General features: G+C 37.1%; 1 protein-coding gene across 4 annotated transcripts in view; it reads left to right on the top strand.

The window, feature by feature from the left end:
* sh3kbp1 (SH3-domain kinase binding protein 1) overlaps nucleotides 1-23,600 on the top strand; it is a 39,737-nt gene extending 16,137 nt beyond the window's left edge. Inside the window, exons 3-19 of one of the 4 annotated variants that reach the window (XM_028434775.1) lie at nucleotides 4,802-4,916; nucleotides 7,125-7,231; nucleotides 7,318-7,459; nucleotides 8,102-8,178; nucleotides 8,532-8,621; nucleotides 14,301-14,370; nucleotides 14,794-14,888; nucleotides 16,315-16,410; nucleotides 16,499-16,550; nucleotides 16,650-16,721; nucleotides 18,344-18,479; nucleotides 18,561-18,631; nucleotides 19,231-19,337; nucleotides 19,408-19,545; nucleotides 20,315-20,526; nucleotides 20,595-20,658; nucleotides 22,183-23,600. In XM_028434775.1, coding sequence (XP_028290576.1) covers nucleotides 4,802-4,916; nucleotides 7,125-7,231; nucleotides 7,318-7,459; nucleotides 8,102-8,178; nucleotides 8,532-8,621; nucleotides 14,301-14,370; nucleotides 14,794-14,888; nucleotides 16,315-16,410; nucleotides 16,499-16,550; nucleotides 16,650-16,721; nucleotides 18,344-18,479; nucleotides 18,561-18,631; nucleotides 19,231-19,337; nucleotides 19,408-19,545; nucleotides 20,315-20,526; nucleotides 20,595-20,658; nucleotides 22,183-22,221 — 1,683 coding nt within the window. In that variant the 3' untranslated portion in view covers nucleotides 22,222-23,600. Of the gene's footprint in view, nucleotides 1-4,801; nucleotides 4,917-7,124; nucleotides 7,232-7,317; nucleotides 7,460-8,101; nucleotides 8,179-8,531; nucleotides 8,622-14,300; nucleotides 14,371-14,769; nucleotides 14,889-16,314; nucleotides 16,411-16,498; nucleotides 16,551-16,649; nucleotides 16,722-18,343; nucleotides 18,480-18,560; nucleotides 18,632-19,230; nucleotides 19,338-19,407; nucleotides 19,546-20,314; nucleotides 20,527-20,594; nucleotides 20,659-22,182 lie in introns of all 4 variants that reach the window. The other 3 variants (XM_028434774.1, XM_028434773.1, XM_028434776.1) reach the window with 3 other exon arrangements.

Raw genomic sequence — 23,600 nt, 5'->3', positions numbered from 1 at the left:
TGAAAAAATGGTCAAAAAATAGGAAAAATCAGATATTTATTGGCAAAAGTTAGCTCAAGTCTAAAGAAAAGTGTCAAAAGGGGCAAAAATAGGACAGAGGAAGTTAGTTGCTCAACGGCCAAAGAAAATAGTTGTTTCCACTTTTAAGGTTTTCTGGGGCAATAATAAATAAAATTAAGACAAAGAGCCACATGTTGAGCATCACTAACTTAATAACGGCTTCTGCGTGGTGTCCTATGATAATGTAATGGGCTGGTTTGTACAGAAAATGCCAGGGCTGAATTTGCAGAGTGCAGCTTTATCAGCTGAAACTCTGCATTAAATCGATACAAATGTAGGTTTTTTGCCGTCGTTTTAAAAGTGCTTTCTTGTAACAGGAAGGACAAAGGAGTACAAAACCCCCATTGTTAATCTTTCACAATCTATCGATGCAGAAGGAAGCTGTAGTTTAAGAGGAACCAAAGCTCTTATTGTGAAAGGAATAAAAAAGTAGAAGATGCTGTTGTGCTTGAGTCAAAGTCATTCGATTTCATAGAAAAAGGGACATTCCTGGTGTTGTAACAGCAGCGTGTTTGTATTCAAGGACTCCACTAATCTGTCACAGTGAGTTTCTGTTGATAATCTACAGCAGGAGTGGTCCAGTCTGGTCCTGGAGAGCTGCTGTCCTGCATGTTTTAGATGTGTCTCTGCTGCAACACACCTGGATCTCATGATAATGTCATCAGGCAGCCTGAAAATAAGTGTCCTTTTACAATGAGCTGTGATGGACCAGGACTGTCCGACACAAACCATTCACACAGATTATTGATTTATCAAAAATTGAGCCTACAGTGCATTAAAATATGGTTGTGAAAAAATGACATTTTAGAGACATAGTAGATGATTGAAAAATATAATTATTTTATAATAATAATTAATTTTATTTAAAAGCGTCATTCAGGCCACCCAAGGACACTTAACAATAAAAACAGAATAATATAAACAGTGCATTACATTATAAAACAGAATGATACAAAAAGAATAGGAAAAATATACAGAATGTGATAAAACATTGAATTACAGGGAATATGTAGAGATTTTTGCTCCAATTGGAATCGATGCAAAATGGAATTTTTGAAAATGTTGGAGACAATAAATCATTGTTAAAAACAAATCTCTGCATGCTGTCTAGATGCAATGTGTGTGCTGTATTTTGGAAGCGTTTGAAATCTGTTTTTTACACGCTAACAGCTGCTGTCTTGTTTAGCCCAAAATTCTCTGGCCTGAGCATTGCTTGTGTTTTTATTGTCGTTTTGTGTATTTATGTTTTAGTTTTGAACATGTTGTTCTGTGTTTTTCTTTAATGTTTTTGTCATTTTGTATATTTTTCAGTTATTTGTTTTTAGTCATCTTGTGTGTTTTTAAAGTAATTTTGTGGTTTTTGTTGTTTCGTGTGTTTTTTTGGAGTCACTTTGTGTATATTTGAAGTTTTTTGTGCATCTTTCTGTCATTCTGTGCATTGACTTTGGGAGTCGCACAAACAAAACGATTTATTTGAATCAAATCTTGGTCTCGTTGACATCAGAAAAGGAAAACTTAAAGGACACTTATTAGTTGGATTAAAAACTGCTCGTTTTGGGATCTGAAATGTGGACACAGGGTTGTGTAATTAAAACAGTGTCACTCTTCCTCTTTCTGTTTGGATGATTCCTTCTGCATTGTTTAGCATTATCTGCAGAGTGAAAAGGTCAGTGGTTTGGTGATGGGGGCACAAACGGGAAGTGGTGTGAGGCTGTCAGGCTTTACACTGATCATCCAGACAAACAGGCAGAGCAACGGCGAGCTGGACCGTGCACATACTGCAGGTGTTTCCTGTTTAGATCTGACGAATCACGTCGTCTTCCTCTTTTCGCCTGCTTTTCCTTTAACTCTGTGTCCTCGCAGGACTGCAGTGAAGCATGAACACCGTCTATGCTTTAGTCTGTATTCATTCATTATTAAAGAAAAACAGCTGACATGTTTCACATTTCTCTCCCTTAACTATTGGTTTTCAGTTGCTTCTTGTGAAGTCAAGCGGCCGCTCTGCGTGGGTTGTTTGTGGTTTGAAGTCGTTTATCGTCACTAGTGGGTTTGCGTTGGCGTTCCTGAATGAATTTGTTTTCTTTGCAGCGGATCAGCCAGAGATCCGTCCTGCTTTCTGCATGCACAATCAATGTTCCTACTGGTCGGGTTGCATTAACGCTCCATTAGCCCACATTAATGATGAAAGGGAAGGTCAAAGACTCGACCTCTGCTTGATGGGTTAGATTCCAATCTAAAGACAGAAAGTAACTGTGCATATTTCTATCTTTTTATTATAGTGTGTATACACTGTGTATATACTGTGTGTATACTGTGTTTGTGTTATTAAAAGTCAGGTGGTGCCTTTTTTTTGTCTTTTTGTGTATTTTTGTCATTCTGTGTATTTGTGTTCTCGTTTTGTGTATCTTTTTGTCATTTTGTGTATTTTGAGTATTTTTGTCTTTATTTTTTTTGTTATGCTATTGTAGTCAATTTTTTGTAATTTTGTGAATTTATCGTCATTTTTGAATTTATCATCTTGTGTATTTTTGTCTAATTTTATGCTATGAGTCATTTTGTGTTTGCATTCATGTTTTGTGTATTTTTCAAGTCATTCATTTTATTTTTGTCTAATTCTATGCTATTGAACTCATTTTGTGTTTCGTTCTCGTTTTCTGTATCTTTTTGTCATTTTGTGAGTCATTCTGTGTATTTTTGCCTTCATTTTGTCTATTTTTGTGCTGTTGAAGTCATAGTGTATTTGTTTTGGGACCACCAGTTGCTGTGTCTGATAAATTGTGTTGGACAAAATGAAGGAGTGAATATGCCATCATGAATAAATCCTCTTTAGACTTTTTGTGTCCAGTCAAATGTTTGTGACTCACTAGTTCAGAACCTGTGCTCTGGTTTGGGCTATTCCATGTTCTCCTTCTACATGTACGTGACATGTTATTGTTGTTGCAGAAATGTTGACGTAAACACTGTTTAGTCCTCGTCTGAAATGAGCTTCATTTGAACCGTCGAGGAAACGTCTTGCTTCCTTCGTTGATATTTTTGGATCTGGTCTGCTCATTAGTGCTTTGAGCCACACACAACCCCAGAGTGTGTGTGTGAGTGTGAGTCAGCGTACCCGTGCCCAGTGTGCTTCGATGAGCCGTATTCGCCACAGGGCCGAGCTTATGAAACACGGCCGTGATGAATGTGGAGGGGGGATGCGAGCCGTCACCTTGAGTTTTCCCAGCTTTCACGACGTCAAGCTTTCCGTGTCGACTCGTCTGCTGCTCGGTGCGTTTGTCCTGATTGGTTGTGACTTTAAAGCTGGTGAACAGACAGCAGCTTTAAAAGGGATGAGGATCATTGTGTGTTGGAGGTTTTTCAGGTGTTTAAATTCTCCCCGTTTCCATGTTCACCTTCTTTTCCTAACTTGATGTCATTACTGGATAATAAACTTCCTAAAATCATATCAAGCATTCCTAATCAGGTTAATTAAATCAGCTATTGTTAATAAATCAATATTTCTATGCTTGGAATGTGCGCTGAAATAACACGAGAATATGTAGCACAAGATTTTGAGAGACATTTGACATGTTTGTCCATTTTTAGATGACCCATTTTACATTCAAAAATATGGATGAAATGTGCTATATATATATAAAAACTTGCAGGTAAGAGATTAGTCCACATCATAGAGCTATTTCCATTTTAGGCTGTGAATATAATAAATATTTCTGTTAATTCAAAACATTGTAAGTGAGAAAGTGATATTTTCGGAGACCCTCCATTGTGCTGTGACAAAATTTCTGATTGACTTCAAAACAAGAGCCATATTTACAAAAGGGTTAAAAACTAATGGAAGACAAGAAGAGATGCTTTTTTTTTTTGAAAAGGGGATGTTTGACTTTTATTTTGAAGCAGGTTCCAAGATGATTTTACGTTCCGCTCGCAATGCATCATGGAGTGGCTGAGTATGACTAGTGTGCCCACTGTGCATACTTAAAAAATGTCCTCATATAGTATACATCCGGGTATTTCTCGCGTACTCAATTTTTCCATACTACATACTGATTTTGATGTCAGAATTAGTATGGGTAGTACGTTGGTATACAACACAGCTTTGCTGTACCTTCAGCCACCCACTTAACAGGAAAAAAGATGTCATTTAAATAAGCATTATTTTCCTAAAACATTTCAAGTTACATCACTGTTTCTTCCTTATTTAGTTTAATTAAAAATAAATGATTAATTAAAGAGGAGACCACAGAAAAATATCTGCCTCTTCGTCAATACATTTCTTTTCCACGACTTGTATCGTGGCTGTTCTGTGATATGTATTCCATGTATCCACTGTAACAGATGCATTTTTTTGGTTTTTTTTTTTTACAGTGGTAACAGTTCTATTTTAGTTTGACGACGATTTACCAGATAAATACGTAATTTTATTATTTTTTTGTTTTTGAGCAAATTATCTATTGATTTAGATTTTTTGATAAAACAATGATAATTTTGTATATATATATGGACTTCATGAAGCCTCGTTTGTTTATTCATTGTTGTAGTTTTTATGATCTTTATTCCAATTTGTTTATTGCTCTTTTGATCAAATTGTCAGGGATTTAATCTTAGCTACACTTAATTTTTAAGACTCACATTAGAGCTAATCATTCCTCCTCTTTCTGTGAATACAGTTGTAAATAATTTCCCTCTCCTGCTCAGTAAAGCCTTTCTCCAATTCTCTGATCACTTCCTCTGCCTCTTCCTGCAGGAGATCAAGAAAGATGGAAAAAGGGATGGAGGACAGACCAGTATGATCAGGTCAGAGCTCTCCAACGGCAGAGCCAGCCCCGTGTCCGACCTCAATGTACGACCAGGCAGGAAAGGTACTCGCACACAGTCAAAACACTCATAGATTTATTTAAGACAGATGGAATGAAAATATACTGACAAACGTAGAAAAGTAATAACGCGAATTGATCACAAAATGGACAGAAACTTGAATAATGATCACAGAAATTGCACATCATGATTGAGAAACGACTGTAAAAACACAGAAAATTACCTGAAAAGTCTGGAAATGGTAATGACAATGAAAAACAATCTTAAAGATAATATAAGTGACAACAAAGGCATAAAACAATAGGACAAATGTTGCAAAAACAATCAAATACTGATGAATATTTTTTTTTTTTTTTTGAATGAGACTAATCTGCTGCTGTGAGACACGCATTGTAAAAACGGTTTAACTCTAAATCCTTTTCCATAGTGGATGTCTTGAATGTTCTACCTTTTTGCAGCTATTGATGCGTTGGGCGACACTTGGTGGTGCCGCTGAGAAACTGACAGTGACTAAATTTAAAACATTAATTTATGTTTTTACACCTCTTTCATACACGAACATGTTTCAACCTAAATGCCATGGATTTATGTTGACTCATTAATCAGGGGTAGCCGAAGCAAACAGACGTTACTTTATATAAAAAATGCTTATGTTTCAAAGTGCTTTACACAGTGAGTCACTTTCACAAACACACTCATTCACGCACACAATGTTTTATACTTAGTGGTGATACTGGAGCACAGTGAGCCAAACACTACACAGAACGCCTGGAAATCACTGTCATTCAATAAAACAAACTGTGAAAATACACAAAAATTACTCCAAAAACAAAAAATGACCAAAACAATACACGAAAAGGACAGAAAAATATACAAAATGACATAAAAATACACAAAAGACAACAAAATATACAAAATTATTCCCAAAAACACACAATGACAACAGAAATGCATAAAGTTGTCCCAAAACTCAACAAAATGGCTGAAAAATACACAGCAGCAAAAATACACAACAGAATAAGAAAAGACAATACAAGAAAGGCAACAAAATACACAAAAACCCTTAAAAAAAAAAAACATCAAAAATACAGTTATTTAAAAAATGATGACAAAAATACACAATATTACTCCAAAAACATACACGATGAATTAAGAAAACAAAACAAAGACATACAAAATGTTAACAAAAACAGACCAAAGTCTTTGTTCTTTTCTAATATTAGCATTAATACTCAAATTGGTCATTATTCTAAATAACATAAATGTTAATAATGTATCCCTCAGATCAGTAAATCACAGTTTTGTGGCCCCGCTGTGATAGAAGTTGCAAATTTTTTGTCCTGATCCTTTTCCTGTGCTCAATGTACTCTACACTGAAGCATGCACGCGTCTTTATATGAAACCATGCTTCCAAGATATTAATAAATGTCTATAAAGAGCAGCGAAAGTAATCGTGAAGTGAAGCAAATGACTAAAATGTGTCAATGTTGTCACACAAATATGCAAACTGGACATCAAAGAAGTGGTAAATTACTTAAAAATAATGCAAATCTAAGTTTTAAATGTCAACAAAAAATATTTTTTGTTTTTCTTTCTAAAAAAGACAGAGAAATGTGTGAAGCCCCTAAAGGGACATGCAAAGACTAAAATGTTTTAAAGGAAGAAAAAAAATAAGCTTTTGTGAGATCTCGCAGATGACGTCACTGTGATGAACTCTGACCCGGAACCAGAACTTTTTGCATGCCCTAGTTTTTCGAGATCTGTCACATTTTATTTTATTTCTTTGTTCCATTCATTATTTTTTCTTTTTTCTTTATTTTTTTGCATGTCCCTTTAGGGCTCTGTAGAAATGGTAATGACTAATGGGGGGACAAAGGAACAAGTGCCTTTACAAAACGGGTGTGAATCACTTAAGTGGTTCCGAATAATCAAAAACCCTTAATGTGATTCACAAAGGAGCAGAAATCCACCTCAAAGACTTGATGAGTCAGGGTTTGTGCTCCAGCATGGCTCAATGTTAAGGGATAGAGAACAGGTGCCCCCTAGTGTACGTACGGGGCTCTGCAGGGTCAGAGGAATCATGCAAGAGTCACAGGCAGCTAATGAGGTCAAGACCAACAGCTGGGGGGGAGGGGGGCACTGAGATGCTCAAAGGTCGACACGGCAGGCCTCAGCCATGAGCTCATTAAAGAAGACACTGAATGTTTGCTGTGAGGCGACGATTAGGATGTGTGTGTGTGTGTGTTTTACAGCCGAGCAGATCCGTAAGCGCAGATGTAAGGCGGCCTTCAGTTACGTGCCTCAGCATGAAGACGAGCTGGAGCTGAAGATCGGCGACATCATCGAGGTCGTAGCAGAGGTCAGTCCTCGTCGATAACGAGATCAAACATGGATGAAAGGTTTCCGTTCAGCTACAGCGACCGTTATGTTCTGCTGTGACTTCAGGTGGAGGAAGGATGGTGGGAAGGAGTTCTCAACGGCAAGTCGGGAATGTTTCCCTCAAATTTCACCAAAGAGATCCTGCTGGAGTCAGACACGCCCACTGTGGACACGCCCACTTCTCAGGAAGAGCGACTCAGCCGCACAAGTGAGCGTCTGATTGTGATTGTCTGATCCAAGGGCCACATTATCAACATTTACGTCAGTATTTAGAATAATGATCGATCTGAGCATTCATTTTTGTGGTCATTTTATTGTATTTTTTTGTTTTGTGTATTTTCTTTGTCATGTTTGTTTTTGTTGTCATTTTGTGTGTTTTTGAAGTCATTTTATGTATTTTTCCTCCTGTATTGTCCATTTTTTTAAGTGTTTTGTGTGTTCTGAGTCATTTTTGTGTTTTTTGAGTAATCTGTGTTTGGATTATTTGTTAATTTTTTATTTCCACTCATTTGTGTTTGTGTATTACCGGTAGTTTTGTAAATTTCTTGTGTTTTTTTTTTTTTGTTTTTGTTTTGTCGTTCTGTGTAATTTTGGAGTCATTTTGTGATTTTTGGACTCATTTTGTGATTTTTGGACTCATTTATATTTGTATATTTCTTGTTTTGTAAATTTCTCTGTGTATATTTTTCCATTAGTTTTTAGTTTTTCTTGCCTTTTTACGTGTTTTTTTTATTGTATTGCATTTTTTCCATAATTTTGTTTATTTATTAGGTCATTCTGTGCACAAAATAAGAGCGAGGGCCGTCAGTTGGCCACGTCTGTGTTATTTACTGAGCGTGTTTGTGTGCAGGTAAGGACAGCCCGGGCAGTGAAAGTGATGGAGGAGACAGTCGATCAGAAACGGGCTCAGAAATTCAGCCGAAGAAGGTAACCAGTAATACGTCTCGTCAAACTTCCTCGATCCTAAAATCTAAAATCCTCGACACGTAACGGGAAATTCAAATGGGGCGCTGAAAAAAACGCTCCAAAAAAGTCTCATGGATGAACAGAAGTTAAATGATTTGAAACATATTTTAGTGTTTTGTAAAGTACTGATGTAACGACAGAATGACTTCACATTCACTCGTTATTAACACGTCATTAGCTCCAGCTAGCTTGTAAAAATCTTTTTTTTTTTTCCTTTAAAGCAGCTATTGGTTGTGTTAAAACTCCTACTTTTAGATCATTTTCAGATTATCATCTGCAATGTCGAACACTGAACCTTCAGCTTTTCTCTTCAGGTCCGTGGGTTTGGTTTTGGGAACATCTTTAAAGATCAGCCCATCAGGCTGAGGCCGCGCTCCATGGACGTGGACTCGGAGGTCGACAAGGTGAGCCCATGACGTGTATTAATATCAGGCATGTGATCAGACACCCGTACAGCAGAGCAATGAAGTGAGGTGTGATGAAATACTTAACACTATGGCTGTGTTCAAAATCTCATATTAACGTACTACTCATACTAAGTCTGACGTCAAAATGAGTATTTACTGTAGTGTGTTCACATTAGAAAGTATTAAGTGCGCATGGTGGGCACACTAGTCATACTCAACCACCCCATGATGCATTGCAAGCAGAAGGTAAAACCATCCTGGGACCAGCTTCAAGCTAAAAAACAGGGTCTCCGCTGTCATGAAATTCCTGGAAAAGTTATGGAATTTGAAAAAAGAATTTTCTAGTCCTGAAAAGTCATGGGAGTTTTTTAATGGAAAAGTTTTATAAATGGAGCCAATTTTATTTTAATGTTAAAATGATGTTAAACCCCATAAATGTTAAGCGTTATCTCAAAGTGAAAGTGCTGCATACCGGCGGAATAATTAAGCGGGAATCACGAGATCTCACAAATTTACACAAATTCAGTCTCCGCCTCATTTGTAAAACTGTGCGTAGGTAAGATCACTTCAGCTGGCGTACGCTAAAAACCAGGAAATGCATACGCAAAAAAAAGATCTTAGCGCTTCAGAACTGAGTCATGGAAATTAGGTGAAATATTTTGGAAAATTTTGAAAAATCATTGTGAAAAAAAGTGTGTGAACCGTATAAAAATCAAACATCCTCTTTTCAAAACAAAAACATCTCTTGTCTTCCATTAGTTTTTTAACGCTTTTGTAAATAGGGCTCTTGTTTTGAAATCAACTGGAAGTTTTGTCAGTAGCACAATGGAGGGTCTTCAAAAATCTCTGAAAAGTCACCATGAAATGTGTTGCCATGAGTTTTATGGATCAAATGAGCACATGTTGATATTCTGCTTGGTCACTTTCTCACTTAGAATGTTATCATTGGTGATTTTTAGCCTCAGTTTTTGTCGTTGTAGGTTCATTTCATTTTCGTTTCCTTTAATTGTTTTTTTTTTTTTTTTTGAGCAGGGACAAGAAAAGTTTGTTCTTTTTGTTTTTTGTGTACAAGGAAACTCCAACAGAGGGAAACAATCAGATGTTCAAATTAATCCAAGTACACTAATAAAAGTAATATGTTTGCTGGAAAAGAAATGGGAAGGAAAAAAAGACTTATTTAATCCCGCTTCCATTTCTTAATCATACAATTTTCACCATAATGCTTCCATCAAAATGCATCTTGGGAAACTTAAAAGTATACTTCAGTGGGAACGGTCATCATACTAATCCTTTTAACCATACTAATAGTATATAGTAGACAGTATATACCCATTGAGTCTGTAGTGCATAGTACAGCGTGTGACATTTCAAACAGCCTTTGTGTGTTCACCTTTATGTAAATGTTAGGTGGTCATTATGTTTTGGCTGAATATGGTTTGTCAGCTTCACGTGGAGGAAGTTTCCGACCTGCCTCCGCCTCTTCCTCCGTCTCAGACTCACACAGCACAGGACGTGGTTTCATGTACACACACACACACACACACACACACACACACACACACACACACACACACACACACACACACATCCTGTGGGGATTTGTCGACTAAAGCTGAAGTGAGAGCTCTGCAGGGCAGTGAGTGGAGACGAGGGAAGCACGCATCGCTTTTCAAAGGTTCTTTTTCTCCTGCCGTCTGCGCTGATGCAGCAGTTCTCCCTCCAACTACGGTAGGGTCGGCTTTGGATTTTTCATCCCATTGTGTCGTTAATAATGTCTTTGTCTTTCGGCAGAAATCAAACACGCAATTACGAGGATGCTTTTTAATTCTTTTGCTTTAACATTTGTGAATTTTTCATGAGGGGAAGCTGCTCATCACTGCACCTGTGCAACGGTCACTTTTCCCTTAGTTGGTGCACGCGAAGCAGGGGGAAAATGGCCTAGTTTAGTTGACATGGGTGTTGGCGGTGGAGAGGCAGTGATGCCCATGAGGAAAGGAGGCCAACCCAAACAGAGGAGCTTCTGTAGCGCCGTGTCCAGTGATTTGTCATCTCGTGTCCTGAGGCATGTGCTAACATTCACTGTCTGCAGGTGACCTAAAAAGTGCAGTTTTACTGTTAGCATGAGATAAAATACTCATTCTTCTTTTGGTTGTCATGGTAACAGACAGTAGAAATCAGCCCCATCAATTTATAAATAAGCTTGGTGGTAAAAGTCTCTACTACACCCTTAACAGGATGACATTATCATTGAAATAGTAATTTATGGTGTGTTGCCAGATTGGGCAGCTTGTTGACGTTTGAGTTGAGTTTGTGTGGAAACATCGCACAATGAAAGTTGTACCGGGATCAAGACCTGATGGCAAAACATGAAATCTGATCAATTCTATCAGTAAAAGGAAGAAGTAGAAACTTATGTGAGGATTATTAAAGACTCCCAGACGTCTTTGTGTGAAAGTTTAAAGCGTTTCTTTGACGTGTCTGTGTAAAGGATGTTTATCAGCCTCTCCCGCTGGGTAAGAGAGGCTGTTATGTTGCTTTATGGTCAGACGAGAATCACGGTTCCCTAATGAGGCTCCAGAGGATGTGTCGGGTCAGAGTCTCCATCCGGTTGAGTCACAAAGCGATTGGAAAGAGAAGTGACTCACTATGGTTTTTAATGTGTGGTTCACAATAATAACTCTTTAACTGCTCTGAAATAACTTGTACTTTACTATGAAATTATTTGAATTACAGAATGAACACACGCAGATTAACACTCCAAGATGCCATTTTTTTTTTTTTAATTGTTGCACAGATGACAAATAGATAACTGTAACAATTCAACTTAGCTTCTGCGTACAATGCATTTCGAAACAACCACAGTTTTGTATGAAGGTATTTTAAAATACAAGAAATTAGGCTTTAAAAAGGTTGTTTGGATAATGAAGAGCCTGCGTTGACGGCTCAGAAAAATGCACAAATGTCGTCTAAAAATTGTTTAATATTAACGCTAGTGTTGCTAAAACAAAAAGCTTGATTTAGCTTAGCATTAGCATAATTTAGCATAAGAAATATAGCCTCTTTGTGGATGAGCTGTGATCTTCCAGTGGCTCATTGTTGCTAAGCTATTATTTAATGTTGAGATGATGAAACATAACATTTTAAAGCACAAGTTTGTGTAAATTTAACAAGAACAAAAAATAGAAATACTTAAATTACAGTAAACTAAAAATTAGCTCAGATTAGCATAACAAATTGGCAAATACATTTTTCTTTTTTTGCCTTTCATATCCCAGAACGGTTTTTCAGGTAAATACTAGTTGTAATATTTTAATATGTTGCTGTTGACAATCAACAACCTAAAGGTTACTTCACTATTAGCTTTGGTTAGCATAACAAACCATTAGCGATTTTCATCCTGTAGTCCTATTGAAACTTCATGCTACCAATACACGTTATAAAACCTTTTTTATGCTCAATAGAAATTAAACACATGATGATATCAAATTAGCTAGCAAAGGGCTAGCATTTTTGGCTTAAAGCATTTTGTATTGAAGAATGCTTGTCACTTTTATGAGCTAGAACCCATCACATGCTAATAGCATTACCATGACAAATGTTGTGGCTTTGAAACACGAACTAACTACCATGTGATCATGATCACAAATGTGCAAACTGCGCTACAGTGATGTCCTGCAGCTCCACATGGGTTTCATTAGGGAGAGTGTGAGGCGGTACAGTGTGGTGTGTGTGTGTGTTACTGGGACAGACCGGCTGCTGTGAGTGTGTTTTGCCGCTGTGTGTGTGTGTTTTCCTGGGGAAGAGCCACCCCTGCTTCCACAAACAGAGCATGGATCCACAGCAGCCGCAGCACAATGACTGCTTTAAAAGCTCGCCCTTCGTCATCGTGGTCATCTTTGGGCTAAATCTGATCCTAAGTTTGCATTTCAAAATGGCGCCAATAGTCGTATTGAATATTCAAATTTGGACAAAAGCTTGAATCTACTGAATAAACACACGTCTGTAAATAAGCACCTTTCTATGAGGCCCCGCAGTCATCCAGGTAGTGTAGTTTTATCCTGGTGCAGGTTTCTGGACTTTTATGTATACTAATGCTGAATTACAGATTGGTTGTTCAGTGTTTGAAATGAATAGCAGAACTATTGAAGTTTCAATTACTTTTCACATCGTAAAGGTTTTTTTTTAAATCTCGAAACCATCCAACCTGGCAACACCGCCTGTGACTCACACCGAATTAAACAATTTGTCCTTTTGTTACATTTTTATCTGCCTCTGTGTTCAAAATGTCAAACTAACGTACTACTCATACTAAGTCTGATGTCAAAATAAGTATGTAGTGCGTTCACATTAGATAGTATGAAAAGATTGAGTACACAAGAAATAGCCGGATGTATACTATATTGGGATATTTAAGTATGCACGGTGGGCACACAACTCATACTCAACCGTCCCATGGTGCATTGGGAGCGGAACGTAAAATTGTCCTGGGACTGACTTCAAGCTAAAAGTCAAACATACATCCCCCTTTCAAAACAAAAGCATCTTTACTTTTGTCTCATTAGTATTTTTATGGCTTTTGTAAATAGGGCTCTTGTTAGTTGGAAGTTTAGTCAGTAGCACAATGGCAAATCTCCAAAATGTTGGCATGAAATGTGTTGGATAAAAGGACCACATGTTGATGTTCTACTTGGTCACTTTCTCACGTTTTCAGTATTTATCATACTGATCATACTAATAGTCAGCGTTGGGAACGTTACTTTAAAAAAGTAATAAGTTATAGTTACTCGCTACTTGTTCCAAAAAGTAACTGTTAGTAACTGAATTACTCTATAATAAAAGTAACTAATTACCAAGGAAAGTAAATATTTGCGTTACTGTTAAAAAGTAAATAAAAAGTTGATGTCAAAGAATTCAGATTTTTTAGATGCGTGTGTCGTTGTGAGGTGCTTCATTAAATTAGAGTTGCTTACAGTCTTCACTCCTGGATATAATGAACACTTCACATACACGTTCTTGCCTTTGACCACAATTAATATGACGTAGTGTTTGTATCGCCACCTTAAAAATACCACCTTTTCATCAGATTGCTCCACGCTCGCCATCTCTGCTGCTTCATCAGATCTGTAGTGGTTGTGTGTGTGGCGCGTGTGCTGGCACATGTGTAAAAACACGGGCTCTGATTGGCTAGCATGAAACATGACTCCGCCTTAGCCAATCATAATCGCTCACCTTGTTTTTAACCCACCACCTCACTACAGCTGCGTATGAAGCCAGGGGTGCTTTTGGATAACAGTTTATTCAATCAATGCATGTAACGCACCACATTTAGCGTTCAGTAACGTAAACGACGTAAAGTAATTGGTTAGATTACCCCGTTACTGAAAAACAAAACGCTGTTACCTAACGTCGTTATTTTAAATGCCGTTATTCCAAACACTGCTAATAGTATATAGTTTACAGTACAATACTCAGTGAGTGTGCAGAACGTTAGTATGCGATTTCAAACACAGCCTTACTTTACACTAAACGTAATACTACACGTCTGTCGTGTCATGTGTATGATAGACGCGTGTCATTACAGCGCCACCTGGAATATTAACGACAGATGTTTGTGTTGAATTTTAAAGGTTTTCTAATGTGTGAATATTGAAGACTTGTTCATGTTGTGTTTCTCAGTCCAACGAGGATAAAGCCGCCAGCAACGCAGCTGACAGCATGAAGACTGAAGCCGACAGCAAAGCCAGAGGTGAGAAGTTGGGGCTCGTCTGTGAAAAAACAAGAAGTTGAGGAGTGACTGGAAAACAGGCTGAGATTAGCGAGAAACCCAACAATCGCTTTGCTCATTGTATTGAATTAACCTCTAGAGCATTTCCTGCCTTTGGCACAGGTTTCCTTTCTTTGTACAACTCCATTGTGCCTTATCATGCTAGTTGAGTTAAGCTAATCATAAATGAGGCTGAAAGCACATTTAATTTATATGGGAAAATGGTGAATTCAGCAGAAGCTATATTTGGTGTTTTGTTTTGTTTTTTAACCATAATTTATCTCTTTTTGAGACTATTTTGCAAAATGGACAAATGTTTTTAGTACAAATGTCTACACTGTGACATCTAAACATGAGCTCATTAGCGTGTGTGTGTTTTAGCGTGTGTGCGTGATGGTGTTTCAGGACGGGAGCAGTGCAAAGTCCTCTTTCCATATGAAGGACAAAATGAAGACGAGCTGACGATTAAAGAGGGTGACGTCATCAACATCATCACAAAGGTTAAATGCAGCTGTTCCTTCTATTGTTATCACCATAGTTACAAAATGGTCCAAATTCAGTCCTGGAGGTTTTCAGTACTGCATGTTTTCCATTCAGTCAAATGGATAATTGTAATAATTCACTTCAGCTTCTGTGTAAAGTACATCTGGAAATATGTTAACCACAGTTTTGTATCAAGGAATTTTAAAATGTAATCATAAATTAGGGTTGTTTGGCTAATGAGTCCACGCTGATGGCTAAGAATGCGCAGATGTTTTGTTTTTTTTAATTATTAAATATCAGCGCTAGTGTTGCTAAAACTAATGGTTAAAATTTGACTAAAGAAAGAGATAAAATACCTTGATTTAACATAGCATTAGCTTAATTTGGCATAAGAAATAGCCTCTTTGTGGATGAGCTCTGACCTGCCGGAGGCTCATTGTTGCTAAGCTATGATTTAATGTTGAGATGATGAAACAATTTTTAAATACTTTATTGCATTAATTAACAAACATTTGTTATTTTAAAACAAAACAGAACAGAAATAAGAAAACAATGAAAATAAATAATGGAAATTATAGATAAATAAAGAGAAGTGCCTTTTTATCACACATCTTTAGATGAAATTATGTAGTTGTGTAGTCTGTTTTCAGAGTAAATTCATTTTTTGCAAGTTGTCTCCAATCTTTAATGTCGTTTTTTCATCATCTAAAGTTGTTCTATAGTTCCCAACCAAAGATTTATTTTGGGTCAGATTTTTGTCTGTTGTTGATGATGAAACATAATGTTTTAAAGCTCAATCTTGTGTAAATTTAACATAAACAAAACTAAAGATACTTTAATAATAGTAAACCAAAAAATATCTTAGATTAGCATAATCTAAAATATGATAACCTGGAGGTGTTCTACCAGGCTTTTATGTTTCTAAATATATCTTCATTTTAAATATATTGTCACACAATCCAAGGTACAACATGCACTAAACCAGTAGACCACCAACCATTGGGTTACTGGACCTTCTGGTGCCTGGCCACAAATAATAGTTTTAATTTATTTTGGGTATTTTATTTTGAAAAATCCCCACTTTTACATGCGCTCGGTTTACTTCTGTGCTTGATGCGGCAAATCTTAAGCAAAGTTAACCCGAGTGTGGACGAAACTGATCAAATATAACAGCTGATCAGTTGTGTCAGTCAAATCTGGGTTGTGCATTTACATTTTTTTTTTACAAATGTGTGTTTTTTTTCATATTAATTTTTAATGGATCTGGAATGAGTGAGAAAAGGGTCGATACACTGTAAGGTGAAACAAAGTTATAATAGCAGTGGCTCGATGGTTTTTATTGGCCAGACATAAGGTTTTAAGGAGCAAATAAATAAAAGTTCCAGTTCCTCTAGATTAGAGCAGCAGGAGGGTCTCATGGCTATCTTCTAATCTCTGGTCCAGGACTGTGCCGACGCCGGCTGGTGGGTGGGAGAGATCAATGGAAGACAAGGCGTCTTCCCGGATAACTTCGTCAAACTGCTGGAAGTAGAAAAAGAGGTGCGATCTCATCGGTTTTTGGCTCATTTTCTACCACTTTTTATTTACGTTCAGCCTGGTTTTACAATGTTTCTGCATTCGTTTCCAGAGACCAAAGAAGCCGCCTCCTCCTTGTGCGCCGTCAGCGAAACACGTAGCAGGTATTTTTTTTTCTCATTTCTTCATATTTGATAGAATAGTAAAAGGTTAGTGGGAGGAAAACAAAAAGAACAGAAACATGTACAAAATGTGACCTTTAGAGAAAAAGAATGGTCTCAACAAGGTTCCTCCGGAGCGACCCGATCACCTTCCTCAGAGAGACCAGGACAGAGGTAACAGTCCACCGAGAACGCTTTCTGCTTCTTCTCCCAGTGACCGATCGACCGCTACCATGTTTACACTAAAAAAAACACTGCTTTGGCTTCCTGCAGCATGTTTCTGTTCCTTTCTCTGAGCACGAGAACTGCTTTGGTTAAAGAAAAGGAAGTCTGAGACACGCACACACATTAGTGAGAGACTGGTTATGTTAGATATAAACTACTTACAATATCCAAAACATAAAGCAATAAAGTACAAACATTCCTTTCGTACATCCAGGATCTTGACTTTAAAACTCCATCATTTGCGACTAGAAGATGGGCGATATAAAATGTAAACTCCTGTTGCAGTGCAGTGAGTATTTTGCAGGAGTTCTGTGGAATTATTTGCGAGAATCAATTTGTGAATTTGATGTGACTGAGATAGCTACAAGTTATATTGTGATTTACATCACCATTCAGGTTTTGGCTGTAGTTTATTGTAATTGTATAGCAGAAATGCTTTAAATAACCTTAGTATTTCTTATTTTTGTTTTTATATAAACAATAGTATGTTATTTATTTAAATTGTGACCTATACATGATACCTTTAACAAATAAAACGGAAAACATCCAGTTGAAATCTAACTGAATTGCTGTTTGTGGACAACCCTAAGACTGCACTGGTATATACTGTATGATTTGTTGTTCAGTTTGACTATTGTTGTAAATTGAGCTATTTATAAATAAAGTTGAATTAAATTAAATTCAACTGAAAAGGAAATTATTCTTTTTTTTTAAGTCATGTTTGTTTATTGTTCCGCTCTACTTCACATACCTACATAAATACATTTTTTTGCTGTTTAGTTCCACGTTACATTTTTATTCCCAACCGCATAGCTAATGCAGTCTAATAATTTAATGCTTTTTTTCATTTTTATGCTTGTCATTATTACTTTCTTTGTGTGTAGGCATTTTGTTTAGTGTTAATGATAATTACTGTCAATGAAAAAAGGTTTTTAAGAAGATGAAATTGAGAATTTCCTCCTGTTTGTCGCACCCCACCTGTCCTGTCTCCATTCCTCACCGGGGGGGGGGGGGGGGGGGGGGGGTGCGCCACACACTTTAGAGCAGTGGTTCTCAACTGGTCTCACCCTGCGACCCAATTTTGTCACCGTCATTAAATCGCGACCCACTTTTCTTTCTTTTTTTTTTTTTTAAGAATTCAACCAACCAAATTTATTCTTATTAATCCATATAATCTTTTTTTAAACATAAATCTATATATTTGCCTGTGCAACAAGCATTTCACAACAGGCCTGTCAAAAGAAAAGTTTCTTTCAAAATAAAAGACTAGTCCAACTCAACATGAGACACATTAATTATTTATTTTTGACCAGCTGTTCGCGACCCACCCAGTAACGACCCACCAGTTGAGAATCACTGCTTTAGAGCTTTCAGTTTGTCCATCAGGAGGAAATAAACGCCTCTCTTCATCCAGCTCAGCTTCTTTTTCAGCCCGTCTCTGCGTCCTTTGATTTTTACCTTTTGTTTTCCCTTCGTCTCTTCCTTTCATCCTTTAAAAGTCGCTGGTGTCTGTGTTTGTGTTTTTTACGTCCGCTGTGTTTGTGTTTTTTACGTCCGCTGTGTTTGTGTAGGTGACGAGCTGAAGGTCGGAGACGTCCCTAAGCCCTCTCTCCCCTCAATACTCCCCAAGAAACCTCTCCCTCCAAAGTCAAGCTTCTCCCACTCCTCCCTACCTCCGCGGCGTCCCGAGAGACCGCCCACACTCGCGTCAGTAAACACACACGCACACTTGTTAAATTAAAATACGCACATTCAGGGGCCTTAACGCTGATATGTGGTTCACCTCAGGAGTGAAAGCCCCAAGTCTGAGGGCGGAGCGTCAACGCTTGACTCCGCCCCTGACAGGCCACATGACACTGGTGAGTCTGACAAAAAGAGATCAGGATTTTGTATTGGATTGTGGATTCTGTAAAAAAAAAACGTGTAGTTTACATTTAGCCTAAATAATATTTTTTTTACTTTTTTTAATGCAAACAATAAACAAACAATTAAGTCACAGACATGACATAGTGGAGAAAAATTCTAATTCGTTGCCACAAATTAATAATTCCATGTCATATCTGGGGCTCCATATACATGCATTTACATACACACTTATACACGCATACATACACACACCTACAAATATGGGTACACATTCATATATACATTATAAAAAATATTTAGAGTTGGAAACGATGAAAATAAAAGAAAAAGAGCTACAATTGCAAGTCGCATAAAAATATAACTCAAAGCAACATTTAGCATAACTTTTTCATGTCAAAGCTTTAAAAAATGAGTTTCACCACCTTTCAATCTCACTTCATCTCCGTTCTTTTTTTAAAATAAAAAACACAGTTTCTTCCCAATGTTGTGACTAATCTGTATTCACATTGGATTAAATTTATATTCTCTAAATCATGTTATTTTAAATAAACAGTTGATTTTAAGAGAACGTGTGTGTGTGTGTGTCACGCAGACGTGGACTTGGACGCCGTCGTCTCGTCCACAGAAAAGCTGAGTCATCCCACGGCATCGCGGCCTAGAGTCACTGACCGCCGACCTCGCTCACAGGTCATTCCTCCCGTGAGTCTGATCAGGAGCACTTCCTGTTCTTCCGTCTGAACTCAGACATTGACATTCCTTCTTCCCTCAGTCTTCTCTGAGCAGTTTGGACCTGGAGGCACCGACAGTGGAGGACAGGAAAGACAAGAGTCGAGGGAAAAGTGCACATGAATCTGTCCCACTGAGACCTGTGGAGGTTTCACAGAGGAAAGGAGTCCCAACCATCACAGTACGACTCCTGTGTTGTCTGTTTTATCCACTAGAGGGAGCCACCTCACATTAGTGCAAGACATTTTTCAATTAAATCAATTTTTTAAATTAAGATGTTCTGCATCTGTCCTGATTAATTAGATTTTCAATCTGAAAATAGATGCATATTAGTGTTATTTTTTTTTTTTTTTAAACATTTTTGTCCTTTTTTCTGCACAAAATATCTGAATACAATGCAAATCTGACATGGTTAATAAAATTCAATTTACCTTCATTTATATGTGAGTGCAAATTACAACAATAGTCATCTTGAAGCACTTTCAAAATATAATTAAACTATATTGTGTTATTTCTAACACTTTCAAAAAAACACAAGAATGGTTGCAGGTATTTAACACACATTTTACATATTTTAACACTGTTAATGTGGTTTCTTTTAACACAAAGTTAAGTTGAGTTAAATAATTCCCTTTGGACTAAAAAAAAACACCCTAAAATGACCAAAAATACCTATATATTTTTATTTGTATAGCAAACTTTTATTGAACATCAAAATGCATGACGGTTAAACAATGTAACATTTTGGAACAATTTATGTTTTTTTTTTTTTTTTTTATTCATTACATTTGTAAACTGTCATATGGTTTAACATACATATAACAGCTATACATGTTTTATTCTTAGAAAATGGTTAAATAATGCACCAAATAAGCAATATAATAAGTGTAGTATTCTATTTTTTTTACTCCTGTAAACGCTGCAGCTCACTGGTGTTTTTTTTGTCTCAGGCACATGACGGTAAAGTACCACTGCCCGCCAAGCCCTCCATCCTGACCCCACCCAACTCCAGCCTCCGCCCCGCCTCCCCGTCTTCCTCCTCGGCTCTAAGCCCCTCCCCTGAGCTCCGGCACTCACCGCTGACCCCGCCCACGCTGGAGGAACTCAGGAACCAGCTGAGAGACCTGAGGGCCTCCGTAGATCTGCTGAAGAGCCAGCACCGGTGAGCCTCACAGCAGAACCATGTGACTGGACTGTGTAGAGCAGCGTGTAACAGATTAATGTTCTTAGGCAGGAAATGAAGCAGTTGGTCAACGCGCTGGACGAGGAGAAGAAGATTCGACTTAGTTTACAGGTGAGATACCAAACAGGAAGTAGCAGAGGTGACGATTGGGGAAAAGACGTGACTTCCAAAATAAGACAGATGTGAAACATTTCTATGTTTTGAACCAAGGTTGGGGTCAATTATAATTGTAATCACATAATTGATCATTCATTACAATTCTGACAAACATATAATTGTAATTGTAATTGAAAAAAATATGTTGCTGTTGTATTTGTAATTGAGTTCAAATAATTGACTTTGTAATTAGCATGAAAAATCTATAAAAACTGTCATTTACAATGTAAATAAACAAAAAACTTAGGAACCATGTTATAGTTATACAGCTTACGCATAGGCATATGTAGTGAACGGTTATTAAAATGTTCCATATTAAGTTAATTTTTCAGTTCTCTTGAGGATCATTTTAGCATTTAAAAAAAAATTATAATAATAATCGAAGGATATACTGACAGAAGAAAGGCTCAGACGCCCACACCAAAAATATTAATACCAATTATTTGATGGATATGGAAGCCTAACAAGTTAACCAAGAAATGGAAATTCAAATTATATATATTGTTTTTGTGTATTTTACAGCTGATTTAAGATGTGGGTCAAAACCGAGATGCTAACAGAAAGCTAACACAAGAGTAAGGTTATGTTTTAGGGGTTTATTTATTAAAGGCTCAGTAATTGTGATTTATTGTAATTGAGAATGTACTAGAAATTTACTTTCAGGGGGAAAATAAGTCATTTTTATCATAATTGTAAAAAACGCTGTTCAAAGTATTTATAATTGAGTTGTAATTGAACATGGATAATTGAAGACCTAATTGTAATTGACCCCAACTCGGTTTGGTTAATGGTTATGGTTAAAACTGCCTTATTTTAGTTTAGATGACGCAAACTAATGAGTAGCACTGGTGTAGTATTCTAATCTATAAATATTCAGTGACAAAGCAGACAAGTCTCTTATTTTAAATAGTTTTTGAAAATATATTTTCTTTATGGCCCGTTGTTGGTGACCACAGCTTTAAGGGGGCGTGAACACTGTAAAAAGATTCACAATAACACTAGAGTTAGTTGTTAGCAAGAGGCTAATTCATTTCTGCACTGGTTCTTCCACAAGTTTATTTTAGTTGAAATGATTGTTTTCCTGTTAAAGTTAATGCTCTAACTCAGGGGTTCTCAACTGGTCTCATCCTGGGACCCACATTTTACCACGTCTATTAAATCGTGACCCACATTTTTTTTTTTTAATTCAATCAAACAGGTTTTGTTTTTCAAAAATACCTGTTAAAAATAAAATAAATCAATATTTTTTCCTATGCAACATGTATTTTACAGCATACCTGTTGAAAGAAATGTTTCTTTCAAAATAAAAGACAAGTCCAACATGAGAGACATTAAGTATTTATTTATATTTGACCAGCTGTCTGCGGCCCACTTTTGGCTCCCGACCCACCAGTTGAGAATCGCTGCTAACTAATCGATCGTGTTTTATTGCGTGGTGAAAGGAATCAGCGAGCTGTGTGTTTGCCTTTTTCCTCACAGATGGAAGTAGAGCACATAAAGAAGAACCTGTCAAAATAAAAGCCTGATCCACTCACGTGTGGCGTGGGACAAACTTCAGCCAAATCCATATTTTTGTGCCAAACGATCGTCATTTTTTCCTGCGTTTACACTTGATTTGTCCTCTTTGGAGAGGCCACACTGTTCAGCTTCCCGCCAACTCGCCGGAGCTCGCCGTGCCAATCGGTAACGAGTGACCGTTGCCATGGAGATGAAACTGTTGTTGCCGTGGCGACAACACCCAGTGGTACTTTCAAGAAACCGATGAAAACTTCTGGACCTTTTTGTAGCGCGGCCGGTTCTGCGTCCACTCTGCGGCCTTCGCCTGTGTGTGTGTGTGTGTGTGTGTGTGTGTGTGGTGTGTGTGTGTGTGTGTGTGTGTGTGTGTGTGTGTGTGTGTGTGTGTGTGTGTGTGTGTGTGTGTGTGTGTGTGTGGTGTGTGTGTGTGTGTGTGTGTGTGTGTGGTGTGTGTGTGTGTGTGTGTGTGTGTGTGTGTGTGTGATACAGGTTTCATACTAGAGCGACTCATGGAGGTTTTTCCCCAACAAATGTTTAAATTGTTTTATCTGAACATTTTGCAGTTCATGGCTTTTCAGGTTATTCCTAACAAACAAAAAATAAACAAATCAAACTTAAATTTTTCAAATGGGGGCTTTTTTAATGAAAGAATCTTGAAAAATAACAAAGGAAACATTAAATTGCTATAAACAATAACCCAAAAACAGTAATATAGACACATGGTTTGCATTGTTTGAAGTTGGAAATGTGATTGGCCAAAATTACAATATTTTTTTCTATCTCTGATGTCTTTAAAATGTAGCGCTTTTAAAAAAAAAAAAAAATCTTTAGATCATTTTTCTATTAAACAAATAATCTAAATACTGATAGCTTTATCAGTTCTGGTTAATAGAAGCACATGATTTCTTAGGTGTTAACATAAAGCTCAGACTTTTTATTGGTCACAAACGTGAAAATAATTTTCTGATCGACACAATTGACTTAAAAAGCACCTGTAATTAATTTTATTTGCAAGCTCTATCGAAGATTATGTATGTTATTTATACATAACTAGTAGAGGTACCTTTAAGGTTTTATTTAGTGATTTGCTTTAGAAACGTACTTCCACATCAATCAAATAGATTAAAAAAAAAGTCTTTGACAACGTGATTAAAAGAAAAACTTTTATTTGACGCACTTGGTCCAGCAGATTGCTGTCATTGGCTTTAATATTCAAAGGAAGTCTTAGATCAGACGTGGGCAACTGGTGGTCCAGGGGCCACATGCGGCCGTCAGTCTAATTTAATGGGGCTCCCAAAGTAAACATACAAAATGAAAAAAAATACACAAAACAAAAGTAAGAATACATTTGAAAATACAAAGAATTATAACATTGCAGAAAA

The sequence above is a fragment of the Gouania willdenowi genome, chromosome 20, assembly GCF_900634775.1.
Source record: "Gouania willdenowi chromosome 20, fGouWil2.1, whole genome shotgun sequence".
Classification (NCBI taxonomy): Eukaryota; Metazoa; Chordata; class Actinopteri; order Blenniiformes; family Gobiesocidae; genus Gouania; species Gouania willdenowi.
Note: the sequence above shows the minus strand (reverse complement) of the source record. Positions and strands in the feature narration are given on the sequence as shown.